At 49.4% G+C, this 14515-nt stretch overlaps 1 protein-coding gene across 3 annotated transcripts in view; it reads right to left on the reverse strand.

Annotated features, from left to right (window-relative positions):
* SUGCT (succinyl-CoA:glutarate-CoA transferase) overlaps positions 1–14515 on the reverse strand; it is a 417742-nt gene that overhangs the window by 248119 nt on the left and 155108 nt on the right. For all 3 annotated transcript variants that reach the window (XM_070727742.1, XM_070727743.1, XM_070727744.1), the window contains exon 8: positions 13848–13991. In XM_070727742.1, the coding sequence (XP_070583843.1) occupies positions 13848–13991 (144 nt within the window). The remainder of the gene's footprint in view (positions 1–13847; positions 13992–14515) is intronic.

A 14515-nucleotide genomic window follows, 5' to 3' on the forward strand; every position in this document is an offset into this window, starting at 1 on the left:
AATGTTTTAGAATATTTATTTCAAAGAAAACCAGTAAACTAGCTCTGTATATTTAAAAGAGGGTAAACAAAAGCAATCTGGTATTTGAAGTTGAAGTCCACAAGCCATAATCTTGCCAGGTTTGAAGACCCTTGCACTTCTAACCCTAACCCAGGGGTCTTTAAACTTGACAGTTTTAAGGCTAGTGGACTTCAACTCCCAGAATTCCTGCACCAGCCATGCTACCTCAGGAGTGGGAGTTGAAGTCCACAAGCCTTAAAACGTTTAAAGACCCTTTGCACTTGTAATTCTAACCCAGGGGTCTTTAAACTTGACAGTTTTAAGGATGGTGGACTTCAACTCCCATAATTCCTGCACCTCTTGCAACAGACTGGCTACCGGTAATGGGAACTGCCTGATTGATAGGATTTATACGGTACTCTAAAAGGTGGGCGGGCGGGGAGAAAGGTCCCCAGAGCACTGGGAGAGGCACACGCACAAAACACTTTCACAGCACAAAAGCCTCAAATCTCCCTCACCTGAGCGCAGGAACCGTCATCTCCACAGCAAGCACTTCAGGAGCCGAGCGCGGGAACTGAGGGGAACCACGCATGTGTGGGCGTGCACCTTTCTGAGCAATAGCAACAAATTGCATTGCTCAGGGAGTTTGCAAGAGATTGCATTGCTCAGGGAGTTTGGAAGAGATTGCGTTGCTATGGGAGTTTGGAAGAGATTGCGTTGCTCTGGGAGTTTGCAACACATTGCATTGATCCATGCATTTGGAGCAGAGGACGCCAAACAGAAGTGGCCAAACAGAAGGACCAGGACTCCCATTTCTGAGAGTTGGACGTGGGGATCGGGTGGGATAGGGCTGCGAAGGTCGCGCTTTTCCACCTTCCGTGGCTCCAACTTCCAATTAGGTAAGAAGGGTGGCGCGGAGGGACGATGCCGGTGCCGAGGAGCTGCCTTTAAGGCAAATTCAAGGGTTTTTTTTTTTTAAAAAAAATTACTTTTCTACCTGCAAAGGCCGGAGCTCTCGGGACTATGATTGGCTGGCGCCTTTGCTTGAGCCGGAGAGATAAGGCACCTGCCCCACCCCTCCCACAGCTCCAATGATGCACGAGAGAGGAAAAAAGCCAGTGAGGTGGGGGGTGGCGTGGCGAGAAGACAGAAGCAGGAATCCACCGCCCCTGACCTCACCGGCTTTTTTCCCCTCTCGCATGCAAGCAAAGGAGCCAGCCAACCACTCCAACAGCGCGCGAGAGGGGAAAAAGGTGATGGGAAGCTGGTGAGGTTGGGGGCGGTGGATTCCTGCTTCTGCCTTCTCGCCGCCCCCCCCCCTCACCAGCTTTTTCCCCTCTCGCGTGCTGACGGAGCTGTGGGAGGGGTGGGGCAGGTGCCTCCTCTCCCCGGCTCAAGCAAAGGAGCCAGCCAACCGTAGTCCCGAGAGCTCCGGCCTTTGCAGGTAGAAAAGCAAAAAAAAAAATTTAAACCCTTGAATTTGCCTTAAAGGTGCCTCGCCGCCAGCATCGTTCCTCCACGTCAGCCTTCTTTTCTAATTGAAAGTTGGAGCCACGGAGGGTGGAAAAGCGTGACCTCCGCAGCCCAGTCCCTGCATCCGGCTTTCAGAGATGGCACTACTAGGCTCTACATATTTACCGGTACACAGACAGTAATGCCCTCCCAAAGGCATCCCCGAAGCTACCTCAGCCAGGAAGAGGCGGCACCTGCCATAGCTCCCTCACCCAGCCAAGCCAGCAATGCCTGCTGGGCTCCCGCGGGCGCCCTCTTGTGGTGACCTGTCAGTGACTAGTGTATAAGCTGAGGTCAGGTTTTTCAGTCCATTTTTGGGCTAAAAAATTCAGCTTATACTTGAGTATATACGGTACCTGTTTTTCTGCAGGCTCAACAACAGGCTACAGTCATTCCCATTAAAGTTCTCACAGCAGACATGGATAAACGCCATAGTCAGGATAAGGAAGAGGAGAAATTTAAAGAGGCCGCAAAAAAGTGGCAACCCACCCAGAAAATAAGGTCTTCTCCAGGCAGGACTGCAAGAGGGGGAGGCACCAATAGAAAAGATTTATTAGAAGACAAAAAAGTATCTCCCCTACTGCAAACACACCAGGTTGCTCTTAAAATTCATTTGATTAGAATTAATTATAGACATTGGAATACTAAGAGTGTTATACTAAACTCCCTAAGCCAACTTCTCCATTGTCAGAGGGGGCAGATTGATCTCCGTGCTGGCTTCCAGAGTCCCCAAATTGGAAGAGATTACTTCTGATTTTCAAACGGCCCACCATTCCACTAATGTTATTTAAGATGAAGGCACATCTAGCCTCCTTCCAAATTTTTCCAATCAGCGTTTTCTCTGAGGAAAAGATTAAACCCTTGTCAACATGAGATCCTCCAAAGATGCTGTCTCTTCCACACTCTCAACCTTGGGATAGAGAGATGAAGAAAGTGGGAGCATTGCTCAGTGATGATGCACTTAACATTACAGAAACTGGACTTATTAACGCTTTTGGTGCTCTTCCAAGGGAAGAAGAAGACAATATATTATTTAAGGTGGAAAACTTAAGGAAATCTCTACTGATCATAGTGGACACAGCCGAACCACTTATAGATTTGATTTCCCCTGTGGTTGTGCCTCTTGCTTCTCCTCCAGGAAGGACCGTTGAACTTACCTGAACGGTCTTCTCGCTGCACTGTGAGGAGAGTCCAATGTGGGTTGTTCTTCAGCCTCATTGGCAGGGACTGAGTTAAAAATTAACATAATTATCATGTCCCGCCCCCCTCTGCCTCCCCAGGTTCAGTCAAGAAAAACGAAGGAATAGTGTAAACAAACCAATTTTATTAACTAAGAAGTTAAACTGGTAACGAACTGAACCCCTGGGCCAAGAAGCCGGGAGGGTTTGGACTCTCCTCACAGTGCAGCGAGAAGACCGTTCAGGTAAGTTCAACGGTCCTTCTCCCCTGCACTGTTCGGAGAGTCCAATGTGGGATATACCCAAGCAAACCAACAAGGGCGGGATAGGCTGAACCAGGGGTGTCTGAACACAAACCCGTTGCAGCACTCTGCGACCGAATGCCGCTTCCGATGAAGCGAATGAGACTATACCAGTGTTTCCCAACCTTTTTTGAGCCGTGGCACATTATTCATATTTTCAAAATCCTGGGGAACACTGAACGGGGTGGGGTGGCGGCTAAAGAAAAGTTTTGACAAAAAAAAATCTTCCTCCATTTCACTCTATTTCTCCCTCACTCTTTCTCTCTCTTCCTTCCTTCCCTTCTTTCTCTCTCTCCATCCCTCTTTCTTTCTTCCTCTCTTTTTTGCTCTCTTTCTCTCTCACTCCTTCCCTCCCTATATGTCTTTCTCTCTCCCTTGCTCTCTGCCTCTCTTGCTATCTCTTTCATTCTCTCTCTTTCTTTCTTTCTTTCTCTCTCTTTCTCTCTCTCTTGCTATCTCTTTCTCTCTCTCTGTCTCTCTTTCTCTGTCTCTCTTTCTCTCTCTCTTGCTAGCTCTCTTTCTTTCTTTCTTTCTCTTTCTCTTTCTCTGTCTCTCTCTCTCTGCCTCTCTTGCTATGTCTCTCTTGCTCTCTCTCTCTTTCTCTCTCTTCCTTTCTTCTCTGCGGAGGCCGGCAAAGGTTTTTCTTATTTTAAATGTTCCGGGTGGCAGGGGCACGCACACACACCCGACATTCCAAATCCTGCCTCAGCTGTGAGAAGAAAGCCTGCCCCGCCTGTCCTGCAGCCCTTTCGCTGACAGCCTGGGACAAAAGCGCTCGGTGAAGGGACTGCAAGAGGGACCGGGCGGGCGTTAGCAGCCGGATGAGGAGGACGAGAAGCCACCCCCAATCCCCCCCTTCCCTGGGTGCCTTCCAAAGGCCCCTGGAAAAAGGCAGGAGGTAGCAACGAGGCGCGAGGACAAGCAGGCACCTTGGCGGAGGGGAAGCGCTGACGGGCTCTCCTCCTTCCCCACCCCCGCGCTTCTCTCCCGCCCTGGCTTTTGCTTCACCCGCAGATTTCCCCGCAGTTCAAAAGGAGGCAAGAGGTGGCCTGGATGAAATTGCGGGGAAATCATGGGGCGAAGCGAAAGCCAGGGCGGGAAAGAAGCGCGGGGGTGGGGAAGGAGGAGAGCCCCTCAGCGCTTCCCCTCCGCCAAGCTGCCTGCTTGTCCTCGCGCCTCGTTGCTACCTCATGCTGCTCCCACCATGGCTGCGTGCGGTTCCGGTGCCCCTGGCTGAAGGTCGTCCTGTGGCTGGTCTTGGGCTTTACGGTTGCTTCCTGGTTCCCTCTCCTCCCTCCGCCTGTGTCTACCGCCAGCGCCTCATTCCTCGGAGCTGCCGCTTCCTTCCAGGCAGCCCAGCCATGCTGCCGTAGAAAGTGCAGAGGTTATTGCCGCCACCTCTGCCTCCACTCAGGGAGCCACCGTGGTTGAGCTGAGCGAGAGGAAAAGGCGCGGTGACCACGGTGGCTCCCTGAGTGGAGGCAGAAGCGGTGGCAATAACCTCTGTGCTTTCTACGGCAGCGTGGCTGAGCTGGACAGAGGGAAGCGGCAGCTCCCACTCGAGGAACCCACGGCAACGGGAGACGGCTTGGTGGGAGGCGACGGCGGGAGACATAGGCGGTGGGAGGAGAGGGAATCAGGAAGCGACTGTGAAGCCCAAGACCATCCACAGGACGACACTCAGGCAGGGGCGCCAGCAGCGCCCCGCCCAGCTGGAACTTCTCGCGGCACACCTGGCCATGTCTCGCGGCACACTACTGTGCCACGGCACACCGGTTGGGAAACGCTGGTCTATACGGTAGTGTCTGATGAAAGTCGTGGGGGCCGCCCAGGTTGCGGCCCGACAGATGTCATCGATCGACGCCTGTGTGTTCCAGGCGGCTGTGGTGGCTGCACTTCTGGTAGAGTGAGCCGTGATTGTCCTTGGCAAAGGTGTCCCACGTGTCCTGTATGCCTCCATGATGCAGGACTGGATCCATCGGCTGATAGTTTTAGAGGACACCTTGTTGCCCATGGATCCTGGGAAGAAAGAAACGAATAATGCTTCTGATTTCCTGAAAGAGCTGGTCCGTCGAATGTAAATCTTTAGAGCTCTACGGACGTCCACTTTGTGCCAGCGTAAGACTGACGGGTGTGAGCCGTGGGTACAGAAGTCCGGTAATATTATGTCCTGGGATCTATGAAATCTTGTGTTGACCTTCGGCAGAAAGCTGGGATCTAACCGAAGAGTAACCCGATCTGGGTGGAACACGCAAAGGTCCGGCCGGACTGACAATGCCGCGAGTTCCGACACCCTGCAAGCAGATGTGATGGCCACTAAGAACGCTACTTTGATTGATAGAAGGCGAAGCGTGATTTCTCTCAGTGGTTCAAAAGGAGGTCCTGTAAGGACCTGTAAGACCAAAGTCAAATCCCAGGATGGGAAGTGATGGATAACTGGAGGAGAAAGATTCGAGGCTCCTCGGAGAAAGTCTTTAACCCATGGATGATGGGAAATCGGTCGAAGGGGGTCTGGTCTTAAGACCGTGGCGATAGCTGCCACCTGCCTGCGAAGGGTGTTTGGGGTCAGCCCTTCGTCCAGCCCCTTCTGTAGGAAGTCTAATAGATGTAAGATGGAGGCTGAGCGAGGGGGGATCTCTCGAGCTCTGCAGAATCTACAAAACGCTGCCCATGTCGCTTGATAAATGCGAGTCGTTGACGGGCGTCGAGCCGATTGGATGGTATGGATGACCTTTTCCGACAGGGATTCCGCCCTCAAGCGGTCCCCCTCAATCTCCACACGGCAAGCCTCCACCACTGAGGGTCTGGGTGCACCAACGACCCCTGGGTGAGGGAGAGTCTGTGGTATGGGATCCTCCATGGCGGGGAGGTTGAGAGGTCCATCAAGTCCGCGAACCATGGTCATCTGGGCCAAAAGGGGGCGACGAGAATCACCTCCGCCTGCTCCGAGAGTATCTTGGAGACTACCCTGGGTAGAAGGCAAGTCGGAGGGAAGGCGTAGAGCAGACCCCTTGGCCATGGGGAGAGGAGCGCATTGATACGGTCGGCTCCCGGGCACGGGAACCGGGAGTAGAATCGGGCCACTTGGTTGTTGAGGTGGGTCGCAAACAGGTCCACTACCGGTTCCCCATAACGGTGTATAATGTCCTGGAAAACCTCCGGGTTCAATGACCATTCCCCCGGGTCGATGGTTGTGCGGCTCAACCAATCCGCCTGGGTGTTGTCTGATCCTGAGATGTGTTCTGCTTGGATCGAGACCAGGTGTGTTTCCGCCCAAGACATCAGGGAGTGAGCTTCCTCCATCAAACGGCCCGACCTCGTACCTCCCTGATGATTTATATGGGCCCTTGTTGCTACGTTGTCCGTCATGACGAGGACATGCTGTCCCTCTACCCAGTCTTTGAAGGAGTGGAGTGCCTTGAAGACTGCCCTTAGTTCTAGCAAGTTGATATTGGGGTCCCTCAGGTCGTCTGCTGTCCAGAGACCCTGGGCCACTCTGGAGCCGCAATGTGCTCCCCAGCCGGAGAGGCTCGCATCTGTGGTGATCGTCACCTCCCGATGGTGTAGGAAGGGAGAGCCTCTGGTCAGCGCTTGGGACGTCCACCAGGGCAGAGAGTGACGGACAGGTAACGTGAGACGTACCTGGTGTTTGGAGTGGCTCATGCGTGCTCTTTGGAAGGGGAGGAGGAGCCATTGAAGCGGGCGGGCGTGCAGCCGCGCCCATGGGACGATGCTGATGCAGGAGATGAAGACTCCCAGCAGCTGGGATAGAAGGGCCAAGGGGACCCTGGTGCGGTGCTGAATAGAAGCTATCAGCGTCCTCACCCTCTGCTGCCTCTCTGATGACAGGTAAACGATTCCGGCTGCAGAGTCTATCAGAGTTCCCAAATGTAAGAGCTGTTTGGTTGGATTCAGGTGGCTTTTCACATAGTTGATTGTGAAACCACAGGTCTCTAGAGAACGTATTGTCCGTTGTAGATCTAGTCTGGCCCATTGAGGACTGCTGGACAAGATGATTTCGTCGTCCAGGTAGGCCATGAGACGAATGGATCTGGTTCTCAGGTCGGCTGTCAGTACATCCAGAAGCTTGGTGAAAGCTCTGGGGGCCGATGAAAGTCCGAAGGGCATTGCCCTGTACTGGAAATGATGGTCCTGTATACAAAAGCGGAGGAAACGTCGATGATGTGGATGAACTGGTACGTGCAGGTACGCCTCCTTGAGGTCGATGGAGGTCATCCAGTCGTGGTGTCGGATGGATGCCAGGATTGACTGTAAGGAATGCATCTTGAAACGTTGGTAGCGAACGTAGATGTTCAGCTGCTTGAGGTTGAGAATCAGGCGGTAGCCGCCGGACGTCTTGGGGACCAAGAACACGATAGAGTAGAACCCCTGTCCTTGTTGATGTACTGGCACCGGTTCTATTGCCCCAATGTCCAACAGGTGTTGTACTTCCCTGGCAATCAGGGAATGTCTTGGTTGAGATAGCGACGGGCATTGTAGGAATCTGTCCGGAGGAGTCTGTAGGAAGTTGATGCGCAGACCGTTCTTCACGGTATCTAGCGCCCAAATTTCGGTGGAAATAGCCGCCCAAGAGTCTGAGAAGGACTGCAGGCGTCCACCGATGGGTACCTGGATGGGTAAGTCATTTTTGTTTTCGGTACCCTCCTCTGTTCCCGCCCCGAAAGGATCTGCGGGGCTGTTGGAACTGTCGGTTCCTGTCTCCGTAACCTGTTCTGTCGGACCTGAAGGATGGCTGCGTGTAGGAGCTCTGTCCATATGGCCTGGTGTTTGAGGCCGCGGGCGCGGCCGTGTCCGCTCGAAAGGGCTGCCTTCTGTAGTATGGGGCCGCCCGCCTGTCTTGCCTCCTCGCCGACCTTGGCAGCACCTTTTTCTTGTCTTTATCCTCGATCAAGACTTTGTCTAGTGATTCTCCAAAAAGTGTGGTCCCTTGGTAGGGCGCGGTTGCAAGACGCCATTTCGATTTGGCGTCCGCTTGCCAAGAGCGGAGCCATATTAGGCGTCGAGTGGAAAGGTTGGTAGCCATCGCCCTGGATGAAAACCTAGAAGCAGCCAAGGTGGCATCGGCGGAGAACTCCATGGAGGCGATCAATTTATTAATGTCTTGGCGAAGGCGAGCGTCCTCCGGGCCCAGCCTGGGGAGGATGTCTCAAAGCCAAAGGATTGAGGCCCGGTTGAAGAAGGAGGCTGCCATAGCAGCTCTCAAGGACCAGGCGCATAGCTGGTGCATTCTCCGGATCAGGTTCTCGGCCTTCCTATCGTCAGGCCGCAAACCATCCGCCATCTCCGATGGAACCAGGGCATTAGAAATTAGTGAGGTAACCGGGGTATCCACAGCCGGGTATTGGAGCAAATCCTCTATTTCTGGATCGAAGGAGTAAAGCTTCTTGTCCAGAGCTGAGGGACCCAGAGCTGCTGCTGGTTGCTGCCAGGGCCTCTTTATGTTTTCTGCAAATATCGGCACTGCAGGGATAGTTTCTGAGTCCCTTTGAGGCTCATTAATGAGTCTGGAAGCGGGTAATGTACCCACATCCTGGTCAGCCGTCTTTTGGGCACTGGTCAAAGTTAGTGTGGTTCTGGCCTTATTTAGGAGAACCCTGAAAAGGGGTGCCTTGAATAAGCCTGCTAGTACAGGCTGTTCTGGTAAAGTGGCTTCATCCCCCGACAGCTCATTCTCCGGGTCTGAAAAGGCCTCTCTGAACTCTTGCTCCTCCTGAAAGGAGTCATGCAGGTAAGGTGCAGGTGCAGGAGCTGACCAGATATCCTGCCTGCTGGGGCGAGGTGGCAGTGGGGATTGATGTTGTTGTTGGGCCCCAATTGCTATGCCCTGTGCATAAGCTGAAGCAATCATGTCTTGTACCGAGGGAGACATGGCTTGCCAGTTATCTGTAGAGCCCCTGAGCCCTGCTGCTGTGGGCGTGAATGTGGCTGTAGCTGCTGGAGGTTGAGAGGCAGGCCTGCTCCATTCTGATCTCTGAAATCCCTCAGATGGTGGGGGGGCACTTAATGGGCGGTCTGGTGAAAGACCCCCAGTGCTTTGAAAAGGAGGCCCCTCAAAGGTGGCCGATGGCAGGGGAGGAGGACCCAGCGGGCTTTGATAAACGGGTGGAATAACCATGGCTGAGGGGCTAGGCCCCTGTCTCGGTTTTGCTTTGTCCAGCTGGGCCTCGAGGGCCTTTATTTTCTTCTCAGCCTCCTTTAGTGCATTGGAGGACTGAGAGCTCTTCCCCTTAGATTTTGAGCTGGGCCCCTTGTCCTTACTTTTATTCTTGGAGGAGGAGGGCACAGGAGCGCTGGGACTGGATTGAGACATGTTTGGAAGAACACCGAGCCAAAAACACGAGGTTACTGCTTAAAAGCAAGTAAAATGGTGGACTAGGGAAGCTGGTGTCCCCTAAATAACACGTCATCTGTTTTTCCTGCTCGTGATTGGCTGGATACCAGGTAGAAGCCCATAATAGCTTCGTTGTCCTGGCAACGCCCTGAAGAAAGAAGGGATAGGCTGAAAAGAGCCTAGTCACTCTGACCCCTTATCAGACAAGATGGCGGCCGTGACGTCAGGCGGGAAAAGCTCTGCTTCTCAAACGGCCGGAGGGGGACTCAGAGGCTTTGGCCCTGCGCCAAAATGGCGGGCGCAACTTCGGGCGGCTCGGCGATCACCTTCTGCACACACACCCCTTCAATTCCTTCGATCGCTGCTCCTCTGAGCGATCGGGAAAACGTTGGCTGCAAAGGGCCTCCGAACAGCTGATCTTTTTTTCTTTTTCCATTGCCAATCGGCAGGAACGCTGTCTGGGAGCTGCTGGGATTGCCTTGCAGCTGATTTCCCCCCATGGGGAAATTCTGTGTGCTGATTGCTCCTCTGATCGGTAAGAACCAATACTCGGAGACTCGTTGCGCTGGAAGAGTGGTTGGGGGGGGTTCTGATTACGGGCGTCAGGGACCCCAATCCAGCAATCCCTTTCAGCAAGGCAATACTCCGGAGAGCAGTGGCCTCTCAGGGATTGAAGAGACGGAGAACAATACCCCGGAGGGCAGTGGTTCTCGAGATCCAGGTCTTCTTCCTATAGAGAAAGGGAAAAAAAGGAGAAAAATTATTGTTAGTAAACATCCTATAAATCTCACATACTGTGAGAAGAAAACTCATAGTCCCTACACTATGACTGAGTTTTTAAGACTGAACCTGGGGAGGCAGAGGGGGGCGGGACATGATAATTATGTTAATTTTTAACTCAGTCCCTGCCAATGAGGCTGAAGAACAACCCACATTGGACTCTCCGAACAGTGCAGGGTTTGCATGAATCTAATCTTTATGGAAAACAGAAGCCAAGACACACAGGGGCCACTAGAGGAGCCAGCAGAGAAGGAGATACCAGCATCCTTATGTAATTACCCAATGATGCCCTCAGTACTACAAGAGAGTGGGAGAGGTCCCATGTCAGTTTCATTATCTCAAAGCTGATTGGTGCATAATCTAACAACCCCCTCTTCTACATCTAGTGAAGAGGTATCTGAATGGCAAGCTGGTGTTAAAAACTCTTACCATACAGAATTTAGATGGGACCGCCCCTCTTTTAGAGAAGGCCAACCTCGAGTGTGATGACACCTCAATACATTGCAACAACCCCACAAATTCCCTCTGTATAAATCAAATATCCTGACAAGCTGCAAAAGAATAGACCCAGTTTAAGAAAAACACCTTAGGTTTTATGTCATGGAATGTAGCTGGGTGGTATTGTTTTAGTGGTTTAAATCATCCTGATTCTCTGATAAATAAACCTAGAGGTCGACCTCTAGGTTTCTCCCTTGTGGGGTGCCTCAAGGGTCGGTCCTCTCCCACCTGCTATTTAATATCTACATAAAACCATGGGTGAGATCATCCAAGGGCATGGGGTGAGGTATCATCAGTACACTGATCATACCCAGTTATACATCTCCACCCCATGTCCAGTCAGCGAAGCAGTAGAAGTGATGTGCCGGTGTCTGGAGGCTGTTAGGGTCTGGATGAGTGTCAACAGGCTCAAACTCAATCCTGAGAAGACGGAGTGGCTGTGGGTTTTGCCTCCCAAGGACAATCCCATCTATCCATCCATTACCTTGGGGGGGGGGGAGTTATTGACCCCATCGGACAGGGTCCTCCTCAATCCACAGCTAACTTTAGAACACCATCTTTCGGCTGTGGCGAAGAGGGCATTTACCCAGGTTCGCCTGGTGCACCAGTTGCAGCCCTATTTGGACAGGGAGTCTCTGCTCACAGTCACTCACGCCCTCATCACCTCAAGGTTCAACTACTGCAATGCTCTCTACATGGGGCTACTTCTGAAGAGTGTTTGGAAACTTCAAATCGTGCAGAATGCAGCCGCAAGAGCAATCATGGGCTTTCCTAGATATGCCCACGTCTCATCAACACTCCACGGCCTGCACTGGTTGCCGATTAGTTTCAAGGCACAATTCAAAATGTTGGTAATGACCCATAAAGCCCTACATGGCATCGGACCAGAATACCTACGGGACCGCCCTCTGCTGCACAAACCCCAGTGGCCAATTAGGTCTCACAGAGTCGGCCTTCTCTGGGTCCCGTCGATTAAACAATGTTGTCTGGTGGGACCTAGGGGAAGAGCCTTCTCTGTGGCGGCCCTGCCCCCACCCTCTTCGCCTTCCGCAAGACTCTGAAGACCCATTTATGTCACCAGGCATGGGGAGACTAATTGCGCCCCCTTCTGACTAGTAAGATTTGAGTATGGTATGGTTGTGTAGGATTGATTTTTTTTTAATGATAGTGGGATTTTAATTTTAGTTTTAACTATTAGATTTGTACTATATTGTTATTGCTGTTGTGGGCTACCCCGAGTCATCGGAAAGGGGCGGTATACAAATCTAATAAATTATTATTAATAATCATTATTATTATCTGTTTTGAACCGTTAGTTGTAAGGAAAAAGGAGTATTTATGCATATGTTTTGGGAATGTAATAAAGTTCAAAAATTTTGGAAACAAATACAAATGGAAGTGAATAAAATTACGAATGGGAATTGGAAAATAACCAAGGAAGCAGCATTATTGATAAAAAATAGTGAGGTAAAAGAATATGAAGAAATCAAAATTGCAGCGATAGAAAGTGCCCAGGCAACAATAGTGCTTGGGTGGAAAGATGACAATAAATGGACGATAAAAAATTGGTGCAGATACATGGCGGACCACATTCACTATGAAATTATGGAAATTAGACTACATAATTATAATGAAGAGAAATTAGCAGCAACAATGAGGCGGTGGGAGAAGGTCAAAAATTATATATTAACAAGATCAGTAAGCGATGCAAATGTAAGAAATAAAATTCAATCACTTTATAAGAATGAACAATGTAACCCAGAGATGAAGCAAAGTAGGATACAAAATTGAATCTTCCCTGGTGATGGGAATTTTTATTTTTCTTCTTGGTGATGGCACACTTTATGCTTTATGCTTTGTTTTTTGTAAAATTTTAAAAAAATCAATAAAATTATATTTTTTTAAAAAGGAAAGGGGCGGTATACAAATCTAATAAATTATTATTATTAATAATAATTATTATTATTATCTGTTTTGAACCTTTAGAGGATCTGCTTGGTTTCGAATGCTTGTCAAGCATTTAAGGGCTTGGGACGTGATTGTTAGGTGACTACACAGCCACTAGGGGGCATTGGAACATCACTGCCAGATTTTTGTCACTTTAAATGTTGGCAGGACTTTAGGCGCTTTTAAAGATCGTCAGGGAGTAAAGAGGAATCGCTTGGTATGTATGTATGTATGGCTGTTGCCTTTTGAAACAGCTGGGGAGCTTCTCGGCGTCCTCTCGAACCCGAATGCCAAACCCGAACTTTTGCCGAACTTCCGGGTTCGGCGTTCAGGCAGCCGGTTCGTAAGACGGAAAAAGTTCGGAAGAAGAGACAAAAAATTTCCGAACCCTGGGTTCGTATCTCGGAAAGTTCGTATGACGAGGGGTTCGTATCACGAGGTACCACTGTATTTATGTATGTATGCATTTATTTATTTATTTGATTTGTATGCTGCCCCTCTCCGAAGACTCAGAGGGCTCACAACAGCAAAGCACAGTACAAATCCAATGATTAAAATGGTTAAAACCCTTAATATAAAACAGTAATGCATCCCAAGCAAACCATACATACCATACATAATGAGCCATGTGGTAATGGAAGCCACCTTATTTATGATGGAGGCGGTTGGGGTTTTGCAGTTGGAATAACTCTGAATTTTAAATAGTTTGCTGCTAATTAGTCCTTTGTGGCTAGCACAGGGCTTTGAGATGCAGATTGAGGTGGGCTAGCAGCGGGGGGCGGGGGGAGGAGAACTTCTCCTCTTTAAAGATTTCTTTAAAGATCACCACATGGAGCAAAGCTTCTACTGCTAAGCGTTATAGTCGTCAAATGAGTTATGCTCAATCTTACAACTTTTTTTGCCTTGGTCACAAAATGTATCACTAATTAAATGAATCACAAGGTCATTAAGCTTTCCCCATCAACCTTGCTTAATCAGAAATTCTCAGAGAAGGTCACAAATAGTGAGCTCAGAATGTTGCAATTATAATAAATACATGCCAGTTGCCAACATGGATATTTTGTTCAAGTGCAAATGGATGACAGCCGTAAGCGTGAGGATGCATAAACCACTTTTTTCAGCATTGTCATAACTTTGAACATTCATTCAACAAAAGGTCTTAAAAATAACCTATACAAACAATAACCTTTAAGCTGGTCAAAAATTAATATGTGATAAAAACGATTCAAAATATGATGATTATTATTATTATTATTCAACCATTGAGTAAATCTTTACCTGAGATGAAAGCAGATTGCAATCCAAGTGCATTCCTTTCCCTGTTTTATGTCGTTGAAGAAGTGCAGCCATAATTGCTCCATATGCATATAATCCGGTAGCAAGGTCAGTCATAGCTACTCCTGGCCTAACTGGCTCACCACCCTAGAAAGAAAATATCAGGATGACAAACTGATATATCATGCTTCTAGCACTCCCAAAATGTTTTCTTCTTTAAATCAGACAATATTACTTATACCATGCAACTATGAAATATATAAGTACTATTACTATTTATTTACATTTTTTATTTATTTCATATTCTTTGGATTATCAATTCTGTTATATTATGGATTTATAATAGCCTAATAAAATATTAGCCAACCCAAAATACCTCAATTCATTGCAGAGAATAAACTAGACTAGAAATGAGATCACATATTTGCCTCCTTGCTACTTGGAACTATGATTTTTTTTCATTAGAAGGTATTGCAAAGTATAGTTATCAGCACAGATATTGTGTGGCTTTACCATCTTTCATCAGTCTATGCATTCAACATGATGCTAAATCAGTTCACATGAAAAAATAAGAACCTGGACTTCCGGTTTGGAGCGTCATCGTAGCAGAGCAGCCTCCGGAGAGCTCCGGGACAGCCTTTCGCATTTCGCTTTCTTTTTTTTTCTTTTTT

This window comes from Erythrolamprus reginae, chromosome Z, assembly GCF_031021105.1.
Source record: "Erythrolamprus reginae isolate rEryReg1 chromosome Z, rEryReg1.hap1, whole genome shotgun sequence".
NCBI classification, from domain to species: domain Eukaryota; kingdom Metazoa; phylum Chordata; class Lepidosauria; order Squamata; family Dipsadidae; genus Erythrolamprus; species Erythrolamprus reginae.